At 36.5% G+C, this 27253-nt stretch overlaps 1 protein-coding gene across 1 annotated transcript in view; it reads right to left on the reverse strand.

Moving 5' to 3' along the window:
• Nucleotides 1–1065: 1065 nt before the first annotated feature.
• Nucleotides 1066–27253, reverse strand: part of LOC129739864 (sushi, von Willebrand factor type A, EGF and pentraxin domain-containing protein 1-like) — a 42765-nt gene continuing 16577 nt past the window's right edge. The window contains exons 4-8 of the mRNA XM_055731406.1: nt 22033–23315; nt 12682–12826; nt 10705–12612; nt 1443–2915; nt 1066–1378 (exon numbers count right to left, since the gene is read on the reverse strand). Coding sequence (XP_055587381.1) covers nt 1218–1378; nt 1443–2915; nt 10705–12612; nt 12682–12826; nt 22033–23315 — 4970 coding nt within the window. The 3' untranslated portion in view covers nt 1066–1217. The remainder of the gene's footprint in view (nt 1379–1442; nt 2916–10704; nt 12613–12681; nt 12827–22032; nt 23316–27253) is intronic.

Genomic DNA, 27253 nt, shown 5'->3' on the forward strand with positions numbered 1-27253 from the left:
CAACGAAAAAACGCATTAACATTATAATCGTTTTCTAGGAACCTTATAAATAAGTTGAAGTTCCCGAGATTTCCAAATCGGATCAACATGTGGGTTTTTCCAACAATGTTTTTGGTTTATATTCTTAAACTTTTTTTATATTACATTTAGTTGTATAAATAATTTAAGAGTGATTTTTAACAAAATTGATAAATTCAAATTGTTTTTATTATTCTTCGTAACTGCGCTGTTTCGTTAGGCAAAGGAGATGGAAAATTATGATAAATTCTGAACTTCGAAAAGAGCATAAAGGTACAACATTCCACGGCAAAATTCAAAATTTTCTCGGTCATTTCTCTCCCGGGTCACTCGTTTTGTTTTTTACAACATTGTCTGATTGAGCTTCCTCGTGTCCTTGTGGTCGCCGCTATGATCGTCTCCGAATTTCGCGATTAAATTTAAAACTTGCTATTCCACAGAAGAATCAAAAATAATGTTGACTCTTCAGTACAAAATATTCAATTTTCCCATACAAACCTCAAAATTCAAATTTACTCATGTAAACGTTACTTAAAAATTCTGCAAAAAATTTTGGATGAGTTTCCAAACCAAAACGATGATTTTTAGACCCCAGGGTTTGAGAAATTCCAAAATGCTTAGTCGCTTAGTGTAAGGTTTGAAGAATTTAGTCGAACACTTAGCAAAAAACTGGTTCTGAAATCCAAGCACATTATTTCGAGAGCTTTGCATGTCTTCAACTTCATAACCGACCTTATATTTACAAGCCGTTCCTCCAGTGATCATGTAGACCCATAAAAAAAAATCGAAATGTTGAATTATGATTCTTACAATTTGTTAACATTACACTTTGTTGCATTACTTTCAAAGCTCCATCCAACTGATAAGTGAAGGCCTCGAATTCGAACACGAAAACTTTACAAGTAGATTTAAGCTTTAAAACGAGTAAACATGCTTTTTGATTTTTGGAAGAGTTGCTACATTTCATACATACATCGGCTGTCTTTCTTTCTTTTCAATAGTCGTGGGACGAATTTTTAAAAAGAATCATTGCAAGTTATTCTCTTATTTCAATGTTCTTCTCCTTATTTTATAGTATACACTAATATTTAAGATATTTGTAAAATAAATGTTAAAATCTTTGGTTGGATATATCGAAAAGACAAACTTATTCAACGACTATTTAAAATACTATGTATGCACGCACAACACTTTGTTCCCTAGCAACTATTGTACGGCTGCCACTTTCCGTCCGCCATGCAGACCGTTTCAACTGTTCGCTTATCTTCGCAAAGGATTCTCAGCTTCTCGCCAAACTGATAGGAAGATCCCGAAATGATTTTAGCTGTACTGGATACCTTCGGCTTGCCGCAAGAAATTTCTGTAATCAGAAAATGTTAAATTGAAATTTTTAAATTTGAAATATAAAATTAGTTTTAGCTTACTTGTGCATCGAGCCATGACGGGGGACCATTTTCCATTGACCAAACATTTAACGATCGGATGACCTTGCATTACGTGTCCTTCGATGCATCGGTATTCGATTTCGTCTTCGTAATAGTATTGCAAATCGATCGAACTTGCAGTGAGTACCATCCCGGGAAGCACGGGTGGCTCATTGCACAAAACTCCACCGCAGAAGCTATCCGTGTAACTCCAATGGCCACCACTCAAACACTCGACATATCCGGTACCTTTCATCGAGAAACCCACATTGCAACCATAATAGATACGATCACCGACCGCTAGATTTTCCGGTCTTTTGCGTAGCCTTTCTATGCGTAGATCAACGGCACTGGTATCAAAAACATCCGTATCGATAGCAATAATTCTACTGTCTATCGGTGGTTCCGGAACCATGCTAAGACGACACTGTTGTCCTTGCTTTCGTTCGACTTCTGCCAGGGCTAGGATTTTCTTTAGGGCATTACGTTGGTTCTCTAACTCACGCTGCCGATCTTCTTCCTGATCTCGGACATGTGCCTCGTACACCGGTTGAACTATGTTCTTCAGTAAGCTTTTTATTTTATCGTTGGTATTTTCTCTCGAGTTTATGTCCAGCACAATCTCATCGTCAAAATTAACTTCCCGGTCCATCATGATAATGTCGATGTACAGACACAGCACGAAACGATATGAATCCTCTTCTGCGTCAGTGAGTTTATCCGATATATCATCGGGGTCAGTTTTTCCGTAGATAATATAATCGAACAGGTTTTCCAAGCTGAGATTTGCTACTGGTTGAACGGTTTTTTGAAGACGTCCAAGAAACTTGGAGTCCATATTCTGATAATCACCGGATGTTGACAGTGAAAATGCTGTGAGATCCCTGAATCTAGTGGTATTTGTTTCAGGTCTGTGGCAGATAACAGAGACTTTTCTTGTGTCCTGAGAATCACATCCATAGAAGTAGTAATCCTTCAGTTGCTTCCAAAATCGAACATCAGGACGTCGATTTATTTTAATAATTCTTGGCACCTTTTCTGAACTAGTGACTTCTGCCATATCCGTCGTACTGGAAATCGCACTAACAGGGATGCATTGTGGCAAGTCCTCATCCCACGCTGCCGTATCCAGACATGTGAGAAGGTTTTCTCCCTCCAGATAGTATTGATCGTCACATTTCACTTCTACCAATGTTCCCACGGCATAACTCTCAAAAGTCTCACTGAGCACACCTTTCTCCGAAGCATAGGTTAACCTCTGGCCTGGTCCTACGATCAAAGCCGGACATTTTACAATGCTTATACACTCCGGCAAGGGATGGGACCAGTTTCCGTGTATGGTACAGCGGGCGGAATCTGCTCCGGACAGATAGAATCCCTCATCGCACACGAAACGGGCCACCCCTCCGTAGCTCGATTTGGATAACATCACCTTCCCGTTCAGGATTGAACTCAGCGAGCCGCAGCGTATTACTGGAATGAGAATGTAATTTTAGTACAGATCTCAGAATAGACTTTTCAAGCTGAATAAGCCACGAATTGGGATCAGAGGGAGAGTAGGCGTTGACTGGATAGCAGCGCACGCGTTTCTTTTCGTCCGTGGAAATTTTAAAATTTGTTAATTTTTAAAGTGAAAATTATCGAAGAATCTTGACATAACACTTTTATCAGAGTGCCTGAATATGTATTGTATTAGGAATAGTTCTTTCTCATACCCTGAGTCGTGTAACTGTGCTGTTTTTCGAAACCAGTCTACGGGGCACGGGGGCTTAAAAACGGAATTCTCTCAGTTCCATGGATGGTTTTTCAATCTTCTGACGGAATAAGGAATGGCGATTTGGCGTTTAGAAGTGCAAATATTTTCAATCATATTGAAAAGTATAAAGTTTGTTTTGATCTGTGCTAGTCCAATTAAAGTTTTTGATAAGGGCAGATTTGAAATTCCGCATCGAACTTTCAGGAATCGAAAAAACTAAAAGGTCACAACTGAAGTGTAGCTGGCTGGCGTTCTTTTTCAGTGTAAAAGTTTAAAAAAGCAGTTGCTGAATAGAACATGAGTGCACGTTTTAAAATGAAATTGAACATAATTTAGTGCAAATTCCAAAGCTGATTCATGTTGCCATAAGAGAGTAAAATTTTGTCGTTCCTGCTGCATGTAATGCGCTTTCCCCATGCATGTTTTTCGGTTGCAAACTTTGCTGATTTCTGGCTTGCTATGACATTTCTTGAGTTGTTGCCTAATTGAGTTCCTGGAAAATGAAGAATTGGCTATAAAATCGCCGAAGAGCTGACGTCATGATTTCATGTGCTCGAGATGCATATGAAGTGTTTCACAGTTTTTTAACACTCTTGTGGAAGCAACGCTGACCTGCTGCGCAAAGATAAGTATCCTAATTTTTTTTAACTCGTGCAGTGAAGTCTTTTAAAAGGTTATTTTCTAAATTAATCAAGACTTACAATTTTAAAAAGATTATTCTTGAAAAACAAATTTTGTTATATCGAAACTTACATTTCCTCTTTAAATGAATAAATAATCTTATATGCATAAGCGAAGCAATACATTATAGATTATAATTTTCATGTGTTAAAAAGCTAAAATATAGTTGTTGGAAAACTTTAAACGTGATCTCATTATTCAATTTCAATCATTAGAGTAATTAAAAAAAACCTTTCGAGTTTTAAACAGACCTCGAAAGGTTTTCTGTTCTACTAATATTTTTAGATTCTCTTTTTAATTTCAAGAGCGAGTAAAGGCGCTTTATCCTTGGTCGATGACCAGAAATGATTGTGCACTGAAATCCAAAACAGTTCATCTTAGAAAACTTAATCTTAGAATATTCTAATCATTTTCTATAATTCATCCAATTTGTCAAAATGCTTCTGTTCAGGTTTTGTGATTTCTGTGTACAAAATAAATCATTTCCAGCCGCTGAAGAATGGTCCCTGTGATTGTTGAATTTAATTGACATTAAGTACGGTTTCTTCATCAAGGAGCATTTTTCCTAGCATGCTTCCAACGATACTACCCCTTTGAAACGTATGGTACTGGTGGTCCACGTTTCTTCCTGTTCCTGTGTTCCAGTTGTCTCTGCGTTCTCTGCTCCATGGTAGGCCCAACCAGTTTATGTTTTCGATTATTTTAATGTTTTTATGTTAAAATAATTGAAAACATGAAGAAAGACAAGAAGAATAATAAAACACTTTTACTATTCTTTGGGACTCAGACATAAGTTCTGGCTATGGAAGTACGATTAGTGATTAGTGATTAGTGAATAAGCCACGAATTGGGATCAAGGAAATCGTAAATATCTAAGCCATTGCACATCCCCAGTCGACCAAAATCAAAATCGTTTTCAAGCACCCCGCGTGTTATAGATTCTTGTAAACCATATTTTTTTATGTTAAAAATAGGGATAAATGATAATGGGCATTTTGGTTTTCGGATATACATGAATAGGTATACGGTTCGAAAGATCTTGACGAGACAAGAAAACGTTACTATGGGATCAAGAAAATCTACCATGGATGTCACTGAACGGGCCTAGAGTACCGACGGCACTGAACGGACCTCAGGATGACAGTTCTCAAATTAGGTAGATGAAAAAGGAAAAAGTTGCTGCGAGTTAAGCAGGAAAGCCATAAGCAAAACATATGGTCGAATTGTAAACAAACACAATAGGTGAACTGCGAAACGCCTTAAGTTGAATAGTATCGGCAAACGTTTGTGCTAATCAACATTTCAACTTTGTTGCAGTGAGCAGAGGTGAAAAGGTAGGCCAACAGAAAGTAGATTTGTACCTGTTTTTAATTTAACATTATTCGAACGTAGGCTAAAGTGTTAACCTGATAATACGGTGGTGCGCGAGTTTGTTGAACGGCAAAAGAATCCAGCGAAGGTGACAATGATTTAGAGAACTTATTGAAGCGCGTGTACATTCTGAAAGTTCAGTTGAAAAACGAAGGTACAAAGCTGATAAGTGCAGGCAAAAGGTTACGAATTGAAAGGCCAAAGTAAGATAGAAAAACAACAATTTTATTATGATTTGTTAATCGAATTGTACCCGTAGGAATTTAAAACGCGCCCAACTTCGAACGAATAAAGGAGTGTTACCAATTCGGAAATTCAATAATGGATGAACAAAGTTATGGATCGAAGAAGATATTTTATTTCTAAGAAAAGAGTGGCGAAAATGCTAGCTGAACATTTTTGCCATTTTTTTCTTCCGAAAAAGGCCAGAACAAATTTCAAATCCTTCTATTGTCACTCGGAGTTTGAACATCGCGAGGGGAAGGGGGGACAATAAAAAATAACGTGTAAAGCAAATGAATTGGAATAAATTTCACGAAAACTTATATGCAACAAAATTGTATGCTTTATCATTGCACAAAACCTAGATATGTAATCTTTCAGATATTTGAACCTTTTTTTTCGAAATTTACAAACTTTATTCAATTCGCCCCTTCCGGTTTTTTGGAAATTTCGAAGAGCGGGAGGGGTGACAAATGAAGAAATTGAAATTTTTTTCAGCCTTATACAACTTCTTCAATTCATAATTTTTTTTTCTTCCACGGTAGATTTTATTCGATCGTGGTACCTCCTAGAGCTTCACAATTCAGAATTTGACTTAATCATAGTGTAAACTTTCCACAAAAAATACTGAAAAAAATATTGGTGGGCGGTGGCAATCACTTTCTGATTTTTCGCTAGCTGATCTCCCATAGTGCAGTCCCAGTCCCATCCCAGTCTGAGGAATTGAATGAACTTTGTTTCAAGATTGAATGGGCAATTGAATTTTTTTATTTCATACATCATTAGAAAAAAAGCATTCAAGTTAAAAAAAACTACTAGCAAGTTTATGCATATTCCTAAACAATTCAAACCCGTTTATCTAAATCGTTGCTTGCTGATCTTATTTTTGAAAATATTCTCCAGACCTCAGAGGCACCAAATTCTACAAATTTCTTGATATCAGTGGCCTGAGAAAGTAGCATCAAAGCATAGAACGAATAATAGCATAAAAACTAAAAAGTGAAAAAAAACGTGTTTTCATTACGCCTTTAATGCCGGTGATAGATATTTACCATTTCTCTTACTTCTCTAATTATGCAAAATGTTCATGATATGCTTATTATTCCATGAAAGCTTAGTGATATCATCGATATTTCGACTGTTAATTTAATTACTGATTATTGTCGCGTGTAAAGATGGTCGCACGATATCTGGTTAAAGGTGTACCAAATGTATTAGTTTATGGTAAAAAATTTCTTCCTAGATTTGTGATCTCTTCAAGAATTGTAATAATAATTTGATAATTTTCGTGTCTATTTAATGTAATGTTCATATAACGATGTGTGTTACAGTGATTTATTTCATTTCGAAGTCGGCATTTTTTGAATGATGTGAAATGTGAGCAAAATGGCTACCTGAGAATTAGATTTGGATTTTTTTTCAATCTTGCGTGTTTTTTGAAAATTTGGATCTAGAGTTGATTTCTTTTTGAAGGAATATAAAAGTGGCCAACACGTTGAGAAATTTTAAGTGACATTCCGGATTCTTTATGGTGGAAATAATTCAGAAAACGATGTGTGAAGTAAAGTTATACCTGTGCTGCGCAGTGGATGAAATCTAAATCAGCCACCCGAAAAAGCGAAGTTTGTGTGTTAACAAATTGTGGTATCGAGCTCTAAGTCAGAAATCTTGAAAAATGAGCTTTCTTTGAAGTGGTGTCTTCTTGTATCTGAAACTTATCCGAAGCTTTGGAATCAATGAAGTGAAATTGAATCTTGAATTGAAAATAGGGGCCAAATTTGGATAGTATGGTTAATTTCATTTTTACTTTTGCCCTCACGTGTGTGGAGGGCCATATCAACGAAAAACCAGACTTCTGTGATTGGTAATTAAATCATACGCAACAGAAGAACATGCAGTCTATTTCCGGACTTTGGAGGCTGAGTTACTCGTGTCGCTTTTAAATTGATGACCGCGTTCCTTTTTGTTATTTTTATTATTCTTCCATTTTTATTTCGATGTCCTTCTCATCACATACAAAGAGTGTTAAATGTCAGGATTTTACCTGATCTTAAATTAATCTTAAATTGATCTATAAATTTTTACTCCCTTCTTAGTGACATTAATTTTATTTGCAATGAGCAAATGTAATCAAGAACCGTTTAATGCCACTAATAATGACTAATGTGAGATATCAAATGAATACTAAATTATATATTTTTTCAGCACTGAAGTTTTTCAGAAAGGGCAAACTATCTAAAAGGTTTCAGTACTATATTAACCATTTCTTTGCTCTTTCAAATCTTTTCAAGAGCGAGTAATGGCGCTATAACCATGGTCGATGACCCGAAATGATAGCGCAAAGAATCCAGAATCGATCAGGGTATAATTTTAAGGAATTTTTTTCTAAATTATTGTATTGATGAATTCTGGATTTCTGTGTAGAAAAACTTCATTTCCATCCATAGAAGGAAGAATTTCAAGGTCGATCATCAAGGAGCGTAGAAATATCTTAGCATAGACTCCCAACAAATGAATATCATATAAACAAGGAAACGTATGGTACTGTTGTCCACGTTTCTTCCTCCCCTGTGTTCCAGTTGTCTCTGCGTCCAATACTGCACAGTGGGCCCGGCCGTGTCAAAATGAGTAGTAAATGTACTTTTGCTACTCACTGGGATGCTGACAAGATCTGGCTGTGTATGTATCATAAGCATAAGCATAAGCAAAATTTCTTCCTAGATTTGTGAAATAGGCAGTTTGTAAAAAGAACGGCATCTATGATTTTTTTTAAACATCATAATAATATTTTTTTATTTTTTTCCTATATCATTTCACAACGTTATCAACTCGTTTGTTGAAACACGTTATAAATCGAAAATATGGAAAATTACTTACAACAGTGGCTGCAGAGAACTGTCTCAAATTTTTCAGTAATTCCTTGGCCACAAAATATGTAATTTATGAAGTCCAGATGTAAAAGTGGTTAACATACCTATCGCATTTATTATGCTTACCATAATTATGTAAAGTAAACATATCGTTATTATTTGTTAAGAGTTTGTGGTATGAATCATCCAATAGTACGAAAATCTCCTAAACAAATTGTTTGTTAAGTTCAGCTATGTTTATTACGATGTGTCGAATCACTTTTTTCAAAGTTCAAAATGCTCATAATCTAAAAAGATGTTTTAAGATTTTTCAGGTTAAAATTTAAGTTTTTATGAAAAAACAAAAAAAAAATACTCGGAGCCTGACACTTTTTTGTTTTTCTTGATTATTTTCTTCTCATGCGATGCCAAACAAATTTCAATATATTGAGCTTAAATTGTATATCATTTGCGCACACAAAATGTTTCAAGATTTCCAGAGGTTTAGAGTTACCACCAGGTGGTATGGTTTTGAAGAAAAAGTAAACTACTTAAATTAGATTGAATTGTATTTTAGCTTCAAATTAGCTCAAAGCCTAGATTTTTGCCACTGGTTTAATCTAAATTATTATTTATCATTTCAAATATGTAAGTTGATTTTTTTCAAATGATTTTTTGAATGAAACGCTTGTTAAAAGTCGCAGTCGAATCCTCACGCTACACGTTCGAACTTGAAAAGCCTATGCCCACACTAAGGAATGACTAATGAATGAGAAATTACCGATGGTGGCTCCAGAGAGTACCTACCAATAAAATAGGATGGTTTGGTCGTTTCAAAATAAATATAAAAAAAAAACCTCATCAACCCATATGGAAGAATTTAGGAATATACGTACATAAACATAAATTAAATTAAAATAAAAATAAATTCGATTAGATTTATTTTTAATTTGTTCAGGCCACTGGACCGAATCATACGCCATGTGATTTTTTTAAACATTGAATCTTATGTAATTTAGTAGCGAAGCCGAAAAAGCGAATTTAACGGACAGGAGTGCATTTCTTAGATTATAAATTCCTAATTATGGTTATTAGACATCAGAGATTGCTTCTCCACTTTTATTTATAAGTGAAAATAAATAAACGAAAAAATGGCATTCATTTCTGTCTGGTCATAATTAAAACACGATGGCTGCAGATATTATTCTCGAATCATTAAAAGGTAAACAAGAACCCCGATCACATTAAATTTTTTGCATAAGAGTCAATCCGGCATGTTTGGCTTTTTTGAATATTTTTTTTAGTAAAAGTTATAAGCTGATACCTTTGTTGCTGGCCTGAAGGTGCTGGCCTAGGTGTTTGAACGAGAGATTAGTTTTAAACTAACACTAAGTTAAGGAAGCAGTCAAACATCAGGTTGGAGAGAACACCAGCAAGAGAGATCCCCACGAGAGATCCCATTGATCTCACCAACACATCGTCCTCTACCCAAGATCAGAAGCCACCAAGTCGATTCCTGACGCTAAAAGAAAACCAACGTCTTGTTGCGGCGCGCTCGAAACCGTAAATCGGGTGGCTATTTTGTCGTTGTGCCACAGCTTAAACAATCCGGAGTTTCGGTTTTCCGGTCAGATTGCGAAAAATTGTTCAGACCGGTCGGTAGTTGTTGAACCCGCAGGGTTAGCCGAATAATAAGCGCGCGGGAGAATCGACAAAATTATCGGGGCCACATCACAAAGGTGGTCAGGAACATGGACGTGCCGGTGAGAACCGCGATTGTGACCTAAGCGCCCGAGTGAATAGGCAGACGGGCAAAAGAACAAGTACCTGTAGTTTGGGTGGTCGGTTCGCATCACTCCACGCATCACCACTTTTCGGATCCGAAAACTGGTGGCGGGAAAACCCCGCGTGGCCGGGGAAGTTTGGAGGAAAGGAGAGGGTAGTGCGAGGAAAGTGGCCGAAGAAAGGAAATTTGGAAAAGGAAGGCGGAAGCACGAAGGCGGAGCAAGGAACGAGGAAGCAGGAATGCAGGAAGCGGAAGGGGATCTCTCTAAGCTAGCTGGTGGAAGCATTTGGCCCCAACTTGTGACAACGGTAGTTTAGTGAAAATGAAAGATTAAAGTTGAAAAGAAAAAGAACAGAAAGAAAATCCATTCTAAAAGGAAGGGTTCTGGGGAGGGAAAAAAAGAAAATTGGGCTGTGGGAAAGAAAGATAAAGAGAGCTGCTGATGTAAGTAATAATATCTTGATTTGTATCGCTTGGCTACTCAGCATTAGGTAACAAAGCGTTATAACTTTTTTTTAGACGCAAATCACATAATGTTAGGGTTTTTCTCGAACTCAATCAAGTGCGAATTATAAAAAATCTCATCAGTATGCTTACGTTTACAGAAACTGCTGCTGTTACTCCACCGAGACGTTCTCAGACAAATAATTTCCGAGGGGCCATTCAGTTGATAACCTTTCTCACATTCTAGGTAGGCCCGATTTTCCCGATACTCAACGAACCCATTCGGAAGCGATATATTTCTCTCGCACGATCGACAAAACTCCGACCTTTGAATTCGAACATTTCCCACGACCTTAGATTTAAGGTCCGTCCACTTGATCAAATCTCCTTGATATGGCTCGCAGCTGTGATAAAAGTCAATCACCTCGTACGCATGAAGTGCGCGGCTCCAGAGATCCAGGTACGCTAACTTGCCAACGAAAGATTCCGACTCGCTGAAACCTCCTCCCAGCAAATCCTGCTCCTGGCCTATCACAAACAATCCGTTACCCTGGATCGTTTGACCGTTGCTGAGGTTGAAGCCCGTCGTGTGCAGCTCCCCGTCGAGATATATTTCATACAGACCCCTGGAGCTGGTCCAAGTGAGACAGATGAAGTGCCAGGAACCGTCGTTGATGTACACATTTGTCACAATGTGATCCCCATTGACGTACAGCACAAATCCACTGTAATCCGTGAAGGTGAAGGCATTATCTATGTTTGAAGTTGCATACGAGAGCACGGACCCATAATTGAAGTCATCACTAGTTTTGATCCAGGTACAGAGAGATATCTCCGAGAGATTGTTTTTGGGTCCTGCTATCTTGGCGTAATCGTTTGTGCTGGATCTCTCGAAGGACATTACGAAGTCTGGAGTGATCAATGTTTCACAAGACGAACCGTAAAAGTATGGTGGACATTCGCAACTTACTTTCATGTAGATTTCTTCATCAGTTTCGGCTGTTTGACGAAGTGGATTATTTAAGTCCCGCAATTTTAGTGGTCTACAGATTCCATTATTTCGACAAGGATTCCTATCACACGGATTGTCAATCTGGGTGCAGTTTGGTCCTTTAAGACCATTAGGGCATACACATCGGAAGCTATCTTTGCTGGTATTCACGTGACCAATATCAATGCAGATAGCATTTTTCGGGCACGGCAGGTAATCACATGGTCTCAGGTTACATCTTTTCCCCATTCGGCCAGGCGGACAAACACAAATGTAATTATCCTTATCGTTTCTACAAACGCCACCGTTTTCACATGGATTGGGATGGCAAAAGTTTAGACCATTTTCACACCATGTTCCGTCATATCCTGTGGGACATTCACATACGGATCGTCCATCGATCTCGATACAGGAACCACCATTCCGACAAAGTCCCGGTTGGCAGGGATCAATGAACTGGTCACAAAGTTCTCCTCCGTAAGGTCCCCTACATTCACATCGAAATGATGTCCCATTGATTGGTACACAAGATCCCATATTGTAGCACGGTGCCGAGGCACAGACATTCATCTGGTGTTCGCAGTGCGATCCAGCAAATCCTTCATCACACAAGCAACTGTACAGATTGCTACTGTTCGACTGCGGCACACAACGGCCATTCGAGCCACACACCAGATGGTCGTTCTGGCAAGGCTTCACCACCTTCGGAGTGCAATCCGTTATCGAAGTTGATCCACGGGGAGAGGTGTAATCATGAGGACATCGATCGCAGCTTATCCGATTATACAGACCCTGATACTCGCCCGGATCACATTTGCGGCAGAACGGCATCAGACTCTTGTGGTACTTTTGGGTCTTGTCTTTCTTCATGAGTTTCAGTTTGGCAACCGTTCCCGGAGGGCACTGGGCCTTACATTCGCTGCTGTGTTTGCTGTTCGGTTTCCTCGTCGAATGATTCGGCGGACAGTGGATGCAATCGGACTGTCCGGTTATTTCGTTGAACGTTCCGATCGGGCAGGGTTGGCACGAGTTCGTGAGCATGTTGTGATACGTCCCCCGAGGACATTGAACTGAAATTAAAAAAAAGAAAGTTAGAAATGATCTTAAAGGTAACAACTACTTTATCTTTGAATACGCACCACAGACGAGTTTTTTGGCGACGCTGCCATTGGGGCACCGTATGATCTCATCCAGTTTGAGTACACTCAAGTCCATGTTCAGATCGCTCAACCTTTTTCTGAGCTTATCGTTTGTATTGATGTTTTGAAGTTCGGCCTTAACTCTCTGGGAAAAAAAACAAATTTTCCAATAATTATGCACCTGAAGTATGTTCTATGTTATTGATTTATTTATAACAGTCATTTGACTCTAACAAAAAAAAAAAGAAATAAAATAAAAAGTATATATTTTGAGAATAATGCCACCTTACTAATTCTCTTATAACTTTTAAATATGACTGGGGACTCAAACCAAAACCTATTCACTGGATTTATTCCACAATAGTAAGACCAATACTGGCCTATGGGGACTAGTGTGGTAGTAGAACGGAGAATCTTATCTAACAATCTCAAATCATATCAAGTTACTTGTTAACTTTAAATAAATCACATTGCAGCATCCTGATCAGAGCACTCTCCGGTCATTGTAAACTCAACTATTGCATGCACAACATTCAGCGTGCTGAATCTTCAGTATGTGGTTGTTGTGAATCAGATGTTGAAGATCCCTTCCATCTTATATGTAGCTGTCCCTCATTTGCCAGACTACGTTTTCGTACTCTGGGATCTTAAGCTATAAGCGAGTCTGCGTTTAAGAAATTAAACTTAAAATACATACTATCATTTCTTACCGAATGTAGAACAGAGCTTTAATGCTAAAATCCCTTAGTGGATAGGCTTTATGTCATCATAAATATTTAGATTGAATTTTTCCTCCCTTTTATAGGTTTTTCAGGTTTTTCGGGTAAATGATGAAGTCTAGGATAAAAAAAGGCTAGGAACAATTTTCCCGTATGTTTGGACAACGGGTTTAAATTTTTATTAATTACTTTATTTATCAAATTAGGAATCCAGAAACGATAGCCGTATTCCAGGCGATCAAAGAGAGAAACTTTTGTGCGGATATGGTGGCAAAGCATGTTAGTTTCAATCCGAAGCGTGAGTCTTTGTTCAGGGAATTTATGAATTAAAAAAAATGGTCCGGTTGAATTGTGAAGGTCCACCCGAATATGTGTTATTAAGAATCGAGAACTCAAGCGGAATTGTATCGTAGTTTCTACTGGAAGTCTCCCTTTCTTACCGCTCTTGCTCAAAACATTGAAAAGTAAAGTGTTCGAAACGGGAAATATCGAATCCAGAGGATAATTCCGATGGCTCAAAATAGCGAATATTTGAAAAGTGTCGAGATGTGAACTACACGTTATTTTTTGACTTTGTTTTGATAAATTGTGTGAATTGAATAAAAATCGCTACACTTATTTTCCCGTTTGTTAAATGCCCAGTTAGGTTTTCTGAATCCGTTGTGAATGTAAAGTTCTTTCTATTCGAGTAGAACGAATGAATTCTGATCATATATCTAAACTCTAAAAAGTGTATAATATACAGTCATTGATGGTCTGTATATGATAAAATGAGATTAATTATAGGCTTGTGCAATCTATCTATCCTTTAGCTTCATAGAGTCATTGGAGTTTTACATAATTTTATAGCAAAAATATTGAATACTGAAAAGCTTTCCTGTGTAAAACTAGAAAGAAAGACTTTTCAGCTCAGGCTGGTTAATCACTACGATCGCTACTTTCGAAAATATTTTTTCCGCATTCCGCTACATGGAGAAATTCTTGATAATTTTTTTTTTTCTCAATGTGAGCGGTGTGAGAAGAAGGAAAGACCGGTGCCAACTCTAATCCAATTTGGGTTTTAAAAATCTTCTAATCTGAACTCGTTTAGATGTTAACTAGTTTGTAATTCGTCAGCATAAGCACAGTAGTTTCAATCACTTCTATAACACAAAATTTAGAATTAAAAGTTTAGAATTTAGAAAGAAAAATACCTATACAAATGATAAGGAGTGAATTCGATAAAAATGTAACACTTCGTCTTGCAAATTACTTTTAAATGCTTGGATGAAAATTGATGAAATTTCCAGTGAAACTTTCTAGTGATGTAATGTATACGTGTTCAAAATTTGGTGATAATCTGTTAAGTGGTTTTTGAGATAGCGCCCACAATACTGATGTTCATTGACAAAATTTTTCGAGAAACATCCAGAAAAGTTCCAGTAGGAGACCCAAAAACATCTGGAAATCAAATATTCGACAAAATTTTACTGGGTTGATCGTTTCAGTCGAAAACGCTAACTGAAGAAGGTAGTAAGTTGCTATCGAAATACCGGTATATCAACTTTTCATTTACCGTGGTTGAATTACAGTAGTTTTTCTATTTTATCACTGTTCGATTTTCCAATACTTGCTAAGCTCACGCTTTATTTTATCACGGTTATTGTTTCGATTTTATCACGTTGTTTTTGGAAATCATTCAGAAACCATTTGCCGTTTTTCTATTTTAGTTTCACGTTTAGCCAAATTCACAGTTTTACCATTATCACGGTGAAGTAAGCGTGATAAAATCGAAAAACTACTGTAAAAGGAATCTTTCGATTGCTTTGATTCAGTTGAATCATTCAACCAAGCCTCACAACACAACAGAGTGAAGTCCTACAGGATTCAATAGTGCGCTAAAATTTTAATAAAAGCGAAGATGATTGATTCCATAAGTGAAAGGAATGTGAGAGGTGTTTTAAGCTCTTTCCGAAAATATGAATAGAGGAAGTGATAAAAAAAAAGTATTTTTTTCTGACCGATTCGTCTAGCTGACTTTTAAGTAGAAAAACTGCTTACCAGTAAAAAAACAAAATACGGTGCTCAAATTGTGCTCAAAACATTTGAATGCGCAAAAAATTGTGAGAAAAGAACTTTGCGAGCAGAAAATTAACGGAATAAATAGCAAGTAGCATTTTGAGCCGAGCATTGTTTATTTGTTCAATAATTATAAATTATTCTAAGAGCGGTAAATTTCGTCCAAAAAATAAGTTGCTGTTTTTCTTAAATAGTGTATAGCGTCTATTTTATTATGAATATCAAACTTATAAATCAATGAGATTCATATTCGACTAGTTTTCCATTGTAACAGACTGTGATCTCAAATTGATATTTGTAAAGAATTGTTTTACAATTTTGAAAGCAAGTTCGAAAAGGGGAGTGTAGTGGTGCAACCAAAGGAATGTTTCGGAACAATAAAATCTATAGAAAGATAAACGAAAGACTTCAACGCTTTGCTAGCGATGAACCGTATAGATTTATCTAATTAAATTGTAATCACATTTTTATGGGTTTATAAGCTACCTGGCTGACCCGGAAAGAAAAAACAAAACGGGGGACAGAAGAGAAAAATAAAACGATAGTAGCATAGCTGCACTGCAGAAGGGAGAGTAAGTATTCATCTAATGAACATGAATCATCAAAAATGAACATATCTAAACCTACTACAGAATTTAAACTAAATAAATTTTTTTTTTGTTTTTGCTGCCAGAAATAGCAATAAAAACTTTGGAAGTGATCCATCCAGTCCTGAGTTAGCGTAACGAGTTTTAATTTCTTTTATGGAAATTTGTATATAGAAAACATAATTTTCCATTCAAAATTCGCCAGAGATGTACTGAATATTCCAAAAAATATAACTTTGGATGAAAAATTTTTCTTAATTCTTGCAATACAATCCATATGAACGAAGCACAAACTTAACTTGTTCCCCAGAAAAGATATTCGATCTAATACAATTTTTTCACAATCTTTTTTTTAATTTTATTGTTTTATTACTGCTGTTAAACCGTAGGATGAGAATAAAAAATTCTCAAAAAATTGCTTTGAGTAGCCCGGGAATTTATTTATTTACATATATAATTTTTGCAAAAACATTTCATGAAATTATTATAAGCTCTAACAAGCAAAGTCTGCCCATTTTTAAATACTTCTCAATGGATTTTGATTTTTTATTTTGAAATGGTTATAAGTTTTTTTTATGAAATGCTTAGCTGATTGTGATGTTAGAAAAATATTAAGCTTAAGAATAGTCAAAACCAAAAATCAAAAACCAACTTCGTTTTAAGCTTTTTTCAATTATCTGGATGATTTAATGTGGAAACATTTCATCTTCCATACAAATTTTCATTAAAAAATTGAAACGTGTAGCGCTAACTTAGAACTCAACCGAATGTACATATTTTAGTATTGCTAATCAAATAGAAAACTTATTTTCTTTTTCTTCTTCTTCTTCTACCAACATAGCCAAAACATGTAAGTATCCTGGAAAATGAAAGACTTGTGTTCTTTGTTTTCTTTTTCAACGTGATCTTTTACTTATAGGTGGTGACGTCAATAGTCATCACACGACTTGGGGTAATAACTACACAGACCGTAAAGGCGCTACAATTTTACAAATTCTAAACAGTTCAAATTTAATCATCCTCAACGACGGTAGTCCAACCTACAAGCCACCGGAATTGAATAGGAACACCTCTGCGATAGATATCACAGCTGTTTCTGATCAGCTTTATCTCGACACAACTTGGGAAGTCCTAGAAGAAACAATAGGCAGCCATCATTTTTTTATCCATGTTGAAATAAAACTTGCTAAATCAACAAAAAAGAAATTTGTATACAAACAAACTCAAATTCTCAAAGAAATTAACGAACTATCAATAGAAGACATAACCAATATATCCGATCTAACCAAGGCCTCAAACAGAATTATTAAAAATAATAGAATCAAGAATAGATTCAACCCAAAATATTGGTGGGATGACGATGTAGAAGAAGCCTGGGTTAAAAAACAACAAGCTCTATCAAATTTCAATAAAACATCTAACTTAGAAACTCTCCTAGAACTAAAGAAAACAACTGCCAAATTCCAAAGAATGAAGAAAGAAAATATGAAACAAAATATCAAAAAGTTCATTGATGAAATAAGTCCACAAACCAGTTCTACACTGATATGGAATAAAATTCGTGGTCTTACTGGAAAACAGAAAAACCTAAGAAACAACGCAGTGCAGGACAGTCCTGCGCTTGCGAATGATTTTCTAGAACTACACTTTGGCCCAAACGATGTTTGCATTGATGAACCGATTAGCGTACAACCACCAACGAGTTACAATATTTTAGATAGAGCGGAATGGTACTACATCCTCCAAAAGAAAAAATCAAACTCTCCAGGCAATGACAAAATCACGTATAACATGCTACGACAATTCAAACCCGAGATTGTTGATATGGTGATCTATGATCTTAATCAGATGTGGAGGCACGGCAACCTCACGAACAATCTGAAAGAAATAAGAATCATAGCAATCCCAAAACCTGGTCGAGACCAAGCAATTGCAAGTGGAAATAGACCAATCTCTCTAATACCAACACTCACCAAGGTGTTAAACACCGCGGTGCATAAAAAGTTACAATCCTATTTAGACTCTAATAATATCATACCAGAACTATCTTTCGGTTTCCGAAAAGGTCAATCCACCATCACCTGTTGCACTTATGTAACAAATTTGATTCAAGCCAACAAACGAAACGGACTGGTAACAGCTGCTATCTTCATAGACCTCACAAACGCTTTCAATGCTGTAAAGACAGACGAATTAGAAAAAGTTATGGTAAGCACTGCAGTTCCAGCAGAAGTCATTCGATGGATCACTTCTTTTCTAAAAAACCGGAAAATTCTATTAAAATCTGGAGATAACGACATATACAGGATTGTGAGTAATGGTCTACCCCAAGGGGATGTACTATCTCCTACACTTTTTAATTTATATACCATCCTTCTTCACCAAACTCAAATCGATGATGTTAAACTTGTTCAATATGCCGATGACTTCATGGTTATCGTAACAGCAGAAAATACAAAAACCGCATCTGTAAAAGCTCAACATTTTTTAAATAGTTTTGAAGCACGAGCACGTTGTTTGAATCTTTAAATAAACCCTAACAAAACCAAGGCTATGTTTTTCAAAATCACCAATGAGAAAATGGAGGTCTGCATCCAAGGAACGCACATCGAAACTGTAAGAACGTACAAGTACTTGGGAATCGAACTCGACCGGTCTTTGGGCTACCGATCTCACATCCAGTCATTGGATAAAAAAGTAAAGGATCGTTTAGACATGATGAAGGTAATATCTGGAATAAAAAATGGAGGGCACCCAGAAACACTAGCGTTACTATATAGAACACTGGTACGTGGTACAATTGACTACGGCATTGCAGTCTATGGCAATGCTGCAAAAACCTACATAAAGAAACTAGAAGTGCTGACTAATACATGCTGGAGAAAAATAACAGGTTGCACTAGGTCCACCCCAATAAATACCCTAGCAGCTTTAACTGCTGAGAGTCCCCCGAAAATAAGAATGGATTACACCACATGTAAAGAGATTGTTAAACACGTAGCCAACCAAACAGTAGTGAGCAAACAACTGATCGGGCTGCAGGAAAACGACACTTCCAACGACAAACTAACGTTAATTGAAAAAACATTTAAAAAATACAAAAATATTTTTAATGCGGTAGTACCGAGAGTGAGAATGGATTTCCCCAATTCATTAGACGTCAAAACAGAAATTTCAAACTTTAAATCAACTAAAAGGGATTGTGATACAAGAATCTGGAAACAAATGATATTGTTCTCTCAAAACACTATTTACAAAAATCGTCCTGCAGTGTATACTGATGCGTCCAAATCACAAAGAGCATGTGGAGTAGGAATCTATATCTTAAACACCAATAAAAGGATCAGCCTGAAGCTCGAAATCGAAACGTGCATCACCACAGCAGAAGTTTTAGCTATTCACGTTGCTCTTAAACACATGGAGTTAGATCAAATATACAAGGGAGTAATTTACACCGATTCATTATCAGCATGCCAAATCATACAATCCACGTTGAAGTCGAACATTAGAAATCAAATCGTTCAACAAATTATCGGCATTACCTACAAACTCGACACAACCATCCAGTGGATACCAAGTCATGTATCCCTGGAGGGTAACGATATCGCGGACGCTCTGGCAAAGGCTGGCACAACTTCCACAGAAATCTTCAAAAATGGTCTCTTCATGAAGGATGCTCTGAACTATTTCAAACAAGAGAAATTAGAATCAACCAGAACATGGTATCTAAATTACTCAGAAAGAGAAGGACAGCCTGGCAAATTCTTCCAGGCTACACAACAAAGCTTCGAGGAAACTCCTTGGTACTCAAAGAAAAAACTTACCAGCTGGGAAATAAGAACTTTAAACCGTATTCTAGCGGGCCACAGCTACTCCAAATATTGGCTTGCCAAGTGGAAAATTGTAGATGATCCGAACTGCGACGTTTGCCTGACACCGGAAACGGCAGAACATACCATTCTCTACTGTACAAAATACAACAGTAACAGAACAAAATATTCTTTTGGACACAAATTTCAAACACTGATTGAATTATGCAAAACAAACGAAATATCCATCTACCAAGAAGTGACCAATTTCCTGCGGGACATAAAATCGGAATTATAATACCCACCCGACTGCGAGGTGGAATTCAACATTATAGACTTGCTGGGTATATGGTCAATGCTACCGGTCCCATACTAAGTTGATTGAAAATCAATCAACAATCAGAAAGAAGAAGAAGAAGAAGAACGTGATCTTTATTACATTTAACATGCATTGCAGAAATTACTACGGCCAGGCCAACCATTTTAAGTAAATATCGCAAAAGATACCCGATCAAGGGAAGGAATAAAGCGTGAGAACTGCCAATCGCTTCATAAAGGTTTTTTAATGTAAAAATAATATAATGTTAAATCTAAAACTGTAAAAAGGTTTGATCTCACCAAATTAGTTGGCATCCATGGGATACATTTTTCACTTATTCGGATCCGTTCGTCTTCAGTTAACAGGAGTAGGGCTGATGATGTTTTGATACTGATATTGATTTTGCTATAAAACTTTTGAAGCCGTTTTGCCGCTTCTCATATCTTTCCGGTGTATGAAATATCTACGGGATTTTCCCATTTGATATAGCGCACTTCACAATTAGTACACAATATTCACAAGCAGTTATTATAAGTTGGATTCCACGTTCGATTAAGTGTATTTATAGTATTTCTTAAATTTGGAAAAAGACTTATTTTACGGAGCGAAAATTTTGACGTCCTTGCAAGGCAACGCCTACTTCCCAAACAATCAAATAGCAAACTTGTTTTGAACGAAAAATCCCGATTTAAACCGATTCGTGATCCGTTCAATCATCGTTTAAACAATTCGACAAAGGAGGCTAAACTGAGTTATCGTGCAATGAATGTATAAAGAGATGGATTTCTTCCGGACTTCTTGCACATGGTATAATAAAAACTTAAGCAAATGGCTGAAATAGTTCGTTTCTCTGATAAAATGTGTTTCAAGAACACAAGAGTAGATTCCGTAAAATTTCCCTAAAAGAAAAGTACGCTTATTTCTCGAACTAAAAAGAGTACATGTATCTACTCTTAAAAGAGTACGCATGGTATCCCTGGTTTGAAGTCGTGGTATTGAGGATCTTGCACAACAAGGCCTACCGATTTATATCAGAGTGATATAAACGAGCTTCTTACCATGCATCAATGAGGTACAATTTTACTTAGGTGGCGCAAAGGAACGCACACTATCGCTCGTCGGAGAGAAAAAAGAAAAATAAACATAAACAAGCCCTGAGTCGCGACGCGTCGTTGTCAGGGAGCTTCATTTATCCTAGGCAAAATGCGTCGCGAAAATGGTCGGTAGTGACGTCACTTCTGTCATGGTAACTATGTTTACGGAGAAAAAACTTTAGTTCTACTTTTGCAACGTTTCTTTCTCATCACCTCTCTTTCCACCACATTGACCATGCATGCCTACGGAGAGACAAATTAATCACATGATAAGAAACATCGATGGAGGCATTGAGTTAATTGTCCTTATACTAAATTAAATTGCATCGAAGAAAATCGTGAAAAATCTGTTGAACTAAGAAGATGGTATGTCTACGATTCTCTAATTGTAATTCCGTTTCTTATTTTATCTGGTTCATCAAAATCGCAAATTAAATTTCCTAGAAACGTTCATCCAACTACGCGGAACCAAAAATCTAGAGTTTTTATAAAAGTATTACAGCTTAACGATTAAGTTTCAATGTTTTCAACACTTTGAAAAAAAAAACAAAAACCAATAAAACCTTGTAAATGAGTTTAATTTGATGATCTGTAAAGTTTTTGAATATTTTTGTCATTCATTTTATATTACAACGAGATATTTGTTTGGTTTTTTTCCCCGATTTACAATTTAGAATAAAACAATATTCATATCAATAATAAACTGCTCTATGTAGAGGAATCTGATTTCAAAATTGACAATTGACAAAAAAAACTGTTACTCACCTTAATGTTATCCGACTTCTTGCCATCCTGTCGCCAGAGGCCCAATTTTTTGGACAGCTTAGTGTAAACGTTTATTTTGATCGTCGCTCTATCGTCTCGTTTAGCATTCTGGTTTTTCGCTTTCCCTACTCGTTCGGATGATTTAACATCTCTCTTAACGATATTGTACTTTGCTGTTTCATCAGGTTCTTCAACATTTTCGCAAGCCGGAATCACGGTCGTTATCGTACAATCTTGCTGATCACCGCAGAGATGTTGTCTCATATTGCTACTGAATAGATTTTCCACATCTTCCTTTGCCTCCGAATCGTCACAAAGTGAATCACCTTCAGCGCCCAGATTGATGGTGAACACCTCTTCAACTGCATCCGGCTTTTCTATTGCCGTACATTCCGGAACGGTTTCATATTGCCATTTTGGGCTTCGATTGTCACAGAATAATGTCACCGAACTCTCGTCCAGATCATGGAAACTGTGATCAAAATGACACGTTACCTCACACCACGTGTGGGAAGAATTCTTGGCACAGACACTTTCCCCATTCGGTGGTGATGGCAATGGGTCACAAGTTCTTACTTTGACGGTCACATTTAGCACGCACTCGACGGCATTGCCTGAAGAATCTTCCGCTTTATAGGTCACGCTATAATTCCCGGCATCATGGAATCCAAAGTCCATATCTCGATCTAGAGTGACATTTTCATCCGAATTATCGAAAACTGTGGGCTCGTCCCACTCAATCCACGTTTCGTTGACATTTTCTTGCGAAGTAACGAAAAATATCGCGGGGTCATTACAGTTTTCGATTACAGGAGCTGTACTGTCAATGATCTTCAACGAAAAGTTACACTTAGCCTTATTTTTAAAAGAATCTACAGCCACGTACGTAAACAGATGAACTCCCCCAAACAGTTTCGTTCCTTGTTCCTTGATGGCTGGTTTCGTCCAAAACGTAAAATTATCTCCACCATTATCGAACACATACGGTTGATTGAGCCGCCTTACGATGGCGTAATTGAAATCGTCATGCATCGGCAGGGTGTAGTTGTTAGGACACAGTAAATGTGGCGGTGTAACATCCACACACCGAGGAGTTTTGGCTTTCTGGGTCCAGACTCCATTTCGTTTGCCACCGCAGGATTTTGTCGAAGGTCCTCCCTTCAGCTCGAAACCAAAGTCACACACCAAAGTGCAGTTGGAACCGTGGGCCGATTTCTGATCGGCACAATCCGTTGGATCGTACTCACCGAACGGGATTTTGGGTAGAGCCGGACACACAATTTCTGTAATAATAATGATGAATAATATGAAAATTAAATTTAGAAATATAAACATCCCTGTAATTCATATTTTTTCAAAAAGGTATACAGAAATAATGGCGCGGAAAAATAATACATTTATTGGAATAAAGCTTAGTGCATTTAGAAATGGGACAGTTACGAATGCGTTTTTCTTCAAAACCATTCGTTTGATCGGAATACTTTCTATGAAGAAAATAAAAGTAATATTATGATAATTCATGAAAAATTTAAAAAAAAAGATCGTTGTTTGTAAGAAAATTTCTACTTTATTTTTTGGTATCTCTCATCGGTGGGCGCACACTTGTTCAGTCATGATACTGATCAGTTTTTTCCAACTTACACTTCGTCTTATCTGTATTTTTGGTGATTGCATCGTACTCCTTCAATTTCTGCCTATTGGCGCACTAATGCCTGTCTATCCACCTTTCTTTCAAATTTCTATAAAATAAATTCTCTCTTGTTTTCATTCCGCCGCACATGCCATTAAAATTATAATCAATTTCTGCTAGTATTCGATCAGATACTTCTTTTATTGAAGAAACTAAGGGCAATTTAGTGGATACACCTATTTCGAAATAAAAAAAACTTGATTATTTTTGAGCCATTTAACAGGGTTTTAAATGCAATTCTGCTGGAAAAATCTGTCAATACCGAAGTAATACCATCATGAGATTGACTCATAACTAGGCTACACTTTCGGGTTATTGAAGTTTTGTCATTTCAGCGATCTACACTAAGTTTTTCGCTCATCAAAAATGAAAAATTCTGGCATGAGACTTGACTTCCCTGATGACCCTTAACCGTATTTGCCGATCATGTGCTTCACTCCAGTGCTTGATTTGAACTTTGTGGACATTTTTGACAGTTTTTGCATTCTTTTCCACTACTAATACACATTAATTCTGTGAACAATCAACGGTATGTCAGCCATCACTTTAAAAATAAATGATTTTGAAGAAACTGTGCAAAATATTTTTTTTCTCTTTCACTTGATCGTTATTGTCTCAAAACCGCGTAAATTTAAAATTTCGAGAAAAAAATTCTAATAGTTCTTTTCACAGGCAGTAAAATGCCTTGAAAATTTTGAAGGTCCAATTACTAGTAAATGAGCTATCAGCAAAAGAAAGTGTCCCATTTCTAAAATAACTAAACTTTAACACAACTGAACAGGAAGGAAACTATAATTTAAAGTCTTATAAAATATATTGCAAATTTCAACATAAGACTCTTTATTGAGAGCAGGAGGATGTCTGTAGAAATAACAATAACTACTTTTTTTCAAATAACAAATTTTATTTTATCATTTTTGTGAACATCTTCTTAACCCTCATCCGTCCCAGGAATTTTTACCCGTTATTGTCCCTGGAGTGTCAATTTGACACTCCTGGCTATAACCAATATATCTCTCGTGTTTCCCTACCGATTTTTACAAAACTCCTGCTTTGGAAACCACGTAACTCAAATATATTTTCTCAGACATTCTACATAAGTCTAAGAAAAAAAAATTAAAATAACATCAAAAATTTCGAGTGAATATCAGTGCAAAGTCGAATTTAAGTCGTAGGAAATCTGAGAAATTTCAAATTGGCCATAAGTTCGATAAACAGCTTACTTTGAAAATTCTTCAAAAATGCTGTGTTTTTTTAATTGAAAATCCAAAGATGCGAAAATGTGTCAAATTACGTCTACTTTCCAATCCTCTTTTCGAAATTTATCTGGTGCTCTAATTTTAAAATGAATTTCAGATCAGGTCAGTAAAAAACCATGATTTAAAGTTGTTACAAAATGAGAATAATTGTTAATTATTAACCATATTAGTTTACAATTCTTCATTTTCAATTAAAAGGTTGATTGAAAAATTCTTCTGTTTTATCTTAAATTTGAAATAATGTTTAAAATGTGAATTTGAAATAAGGTCAAAAGTCCATTTTTAATTTATAATTTATTTATCTTTATTATTTTGCTAACGGGATTTACCATTTTGAACTTAAGAGAATTAATTAAAAATACATAGATGATGATTGAATTCAATTTGATAAAAAAATCAATTTTTTTTTCAAGAGTGCTAATGAGTCAGAGACAAAATTCAAATTCTTCCAGTTTTCATAAGGAATCATTCAAATATTACGTAACGCTTTTACCGGGGGAGGGAGTATAGCAGCTTGTTACTCTTTGTGAATTTTGCTAAGAAGTTTCGAGACGAATGTTACGTAGGAGGAAAGGGGAATTGAATATTTTGAATTGCGTTAAGTAATATTTGAACGGCCCCTTATGAAATGTGAAACAAGTTGAGCACCACTGATTTTCAGTGTGTGCCGCACACTTTTACCCAAAACACAAATACGCTAACTTTTACCCAAAACACAAATACGCACACCCCAAATCTTGTAGCAATTTTACATTTTACTCACGCCACGCATTAAAAACCTAAGCTAACTTAACATTATTACTCACGGGTTCGTATCCTACTTTAAAAACAAACATCTGACAGGCCGCATGGCAACGGCCCCGGAGCACCTTCGATGTCTGCTTTCTGCTGGATCTAATCCGGCTTGGCCACACGAGAGTGCCGATCACCATAGTGAATCTAGAATCTAGCTCCCGAAAAACGACCCGTAGAAAACAAACTAACTTTCTCCTTTTCTCAAAGGTTTCCTTCGCTATTTTGTCACTTTCCCTGTTGGGTTTACATTGATAAACCGGTTCTACCAGCCCAGTCTGCAACCTTTGGCTCTATTTGGTTTGACGTGTTCATCGTTGGGACTGGATGTTGTAGCGTGATGTAGAGCTAACCGTTGCCTAGAAGTTAAAAAGAATGGATGTTAACCCGATCCGTTTTTATGCGAATTGTTTTCGCTCCCCTGGGGCGCATGTGGAACGACCCGGCCTTTCATAGGTTACGGCTTCGGGACGCAACTGCGATTTTGGTTGCTGAGACTTGTTTATGTTTACATCTTGGTTACTGAATGTCTCCCATACTATTCGGGAGACTTGAGACGAGCATCTCATCAAATGTAAACAAAAACAAGTCTCAGCAACCGAAATCGCAGTCCAAGTTGCCTAGTGTGGACTAGGCTTTACGCAACACCAACAGAAACGGCAATGTTGTTTTGTGTTTTCTTTGTTTACGTTTATACATGTGTTTTCGTTTGACAAGTTACACTCTTAATTATAAACATAGAATGTTGGCTCGATTTTACACAATCACTACACGCTCAAAATTTAATAACCACAAATAATTAATTATAACGCTACAAAGGCTACAAAAATGATTTTACATAGCGGCATAATTATTCCAAAAAGATGAATTAATTTACAATACAATAAAAAACAATGAAAATAAGTGAAACGTTTATAAATTTTCAAGCGCAATTATAGTTCAATATTTCAAGCTCTGAATATTTTGTCCCCGCCAATTATCCCCGCTAGGATCTCGAAAAGAATAAAAGGTAGAAACTGAGCTGGAAAATGATGGCATACTTATTCAAAATATTTCAAAAATTTCATTAGTTTAACTATAAAATTCCCTAAGTTTATTTGAAAATAAAAATAAATTATAAATTCAAATTATCGGCTTTATCGTTTAAAGTTATGTTGTTTTAGTAAAAACATTTCAAGATTACGAAAATGAAAATTCGTACAGTAAGGCACAAATTAATGACATGTGATAAAAATGTTTCTATCACTAATTTTATTAGTCTTATATATATATATAAAAATGGAGGCATTTTCTTTGTAACAACATCACTTATGAATGGTCGGTTGGAATCAAGTGCAATTTGGTATCCAAGGGTTTTTTGGGTCAGAGATGGTTTGTATAATAGTTTCAAGAATCTCACTTTTTATGAAAGGGGGGTCCCCATACAAAGTTATCTCTTCATCTTATATATAAAACTAGCTGACCCGGTAAACTTCGTTTT

Source organism: Uranotaenia lowii, chromosome 1, assembly GCF_029784155.1.
Source record: "Uranotaenia lowii strain MFRU-FL chromosome 1, ASM2978415v1, whole genome shotgun sequence".
In the NCBI taxonomy this organism is placed as follows: Eukaryota; Metazoa; Arthropoda; class Insecta; order Diptera; family Culicidae; genus Uranotaenia; species Uranotaenia lowii.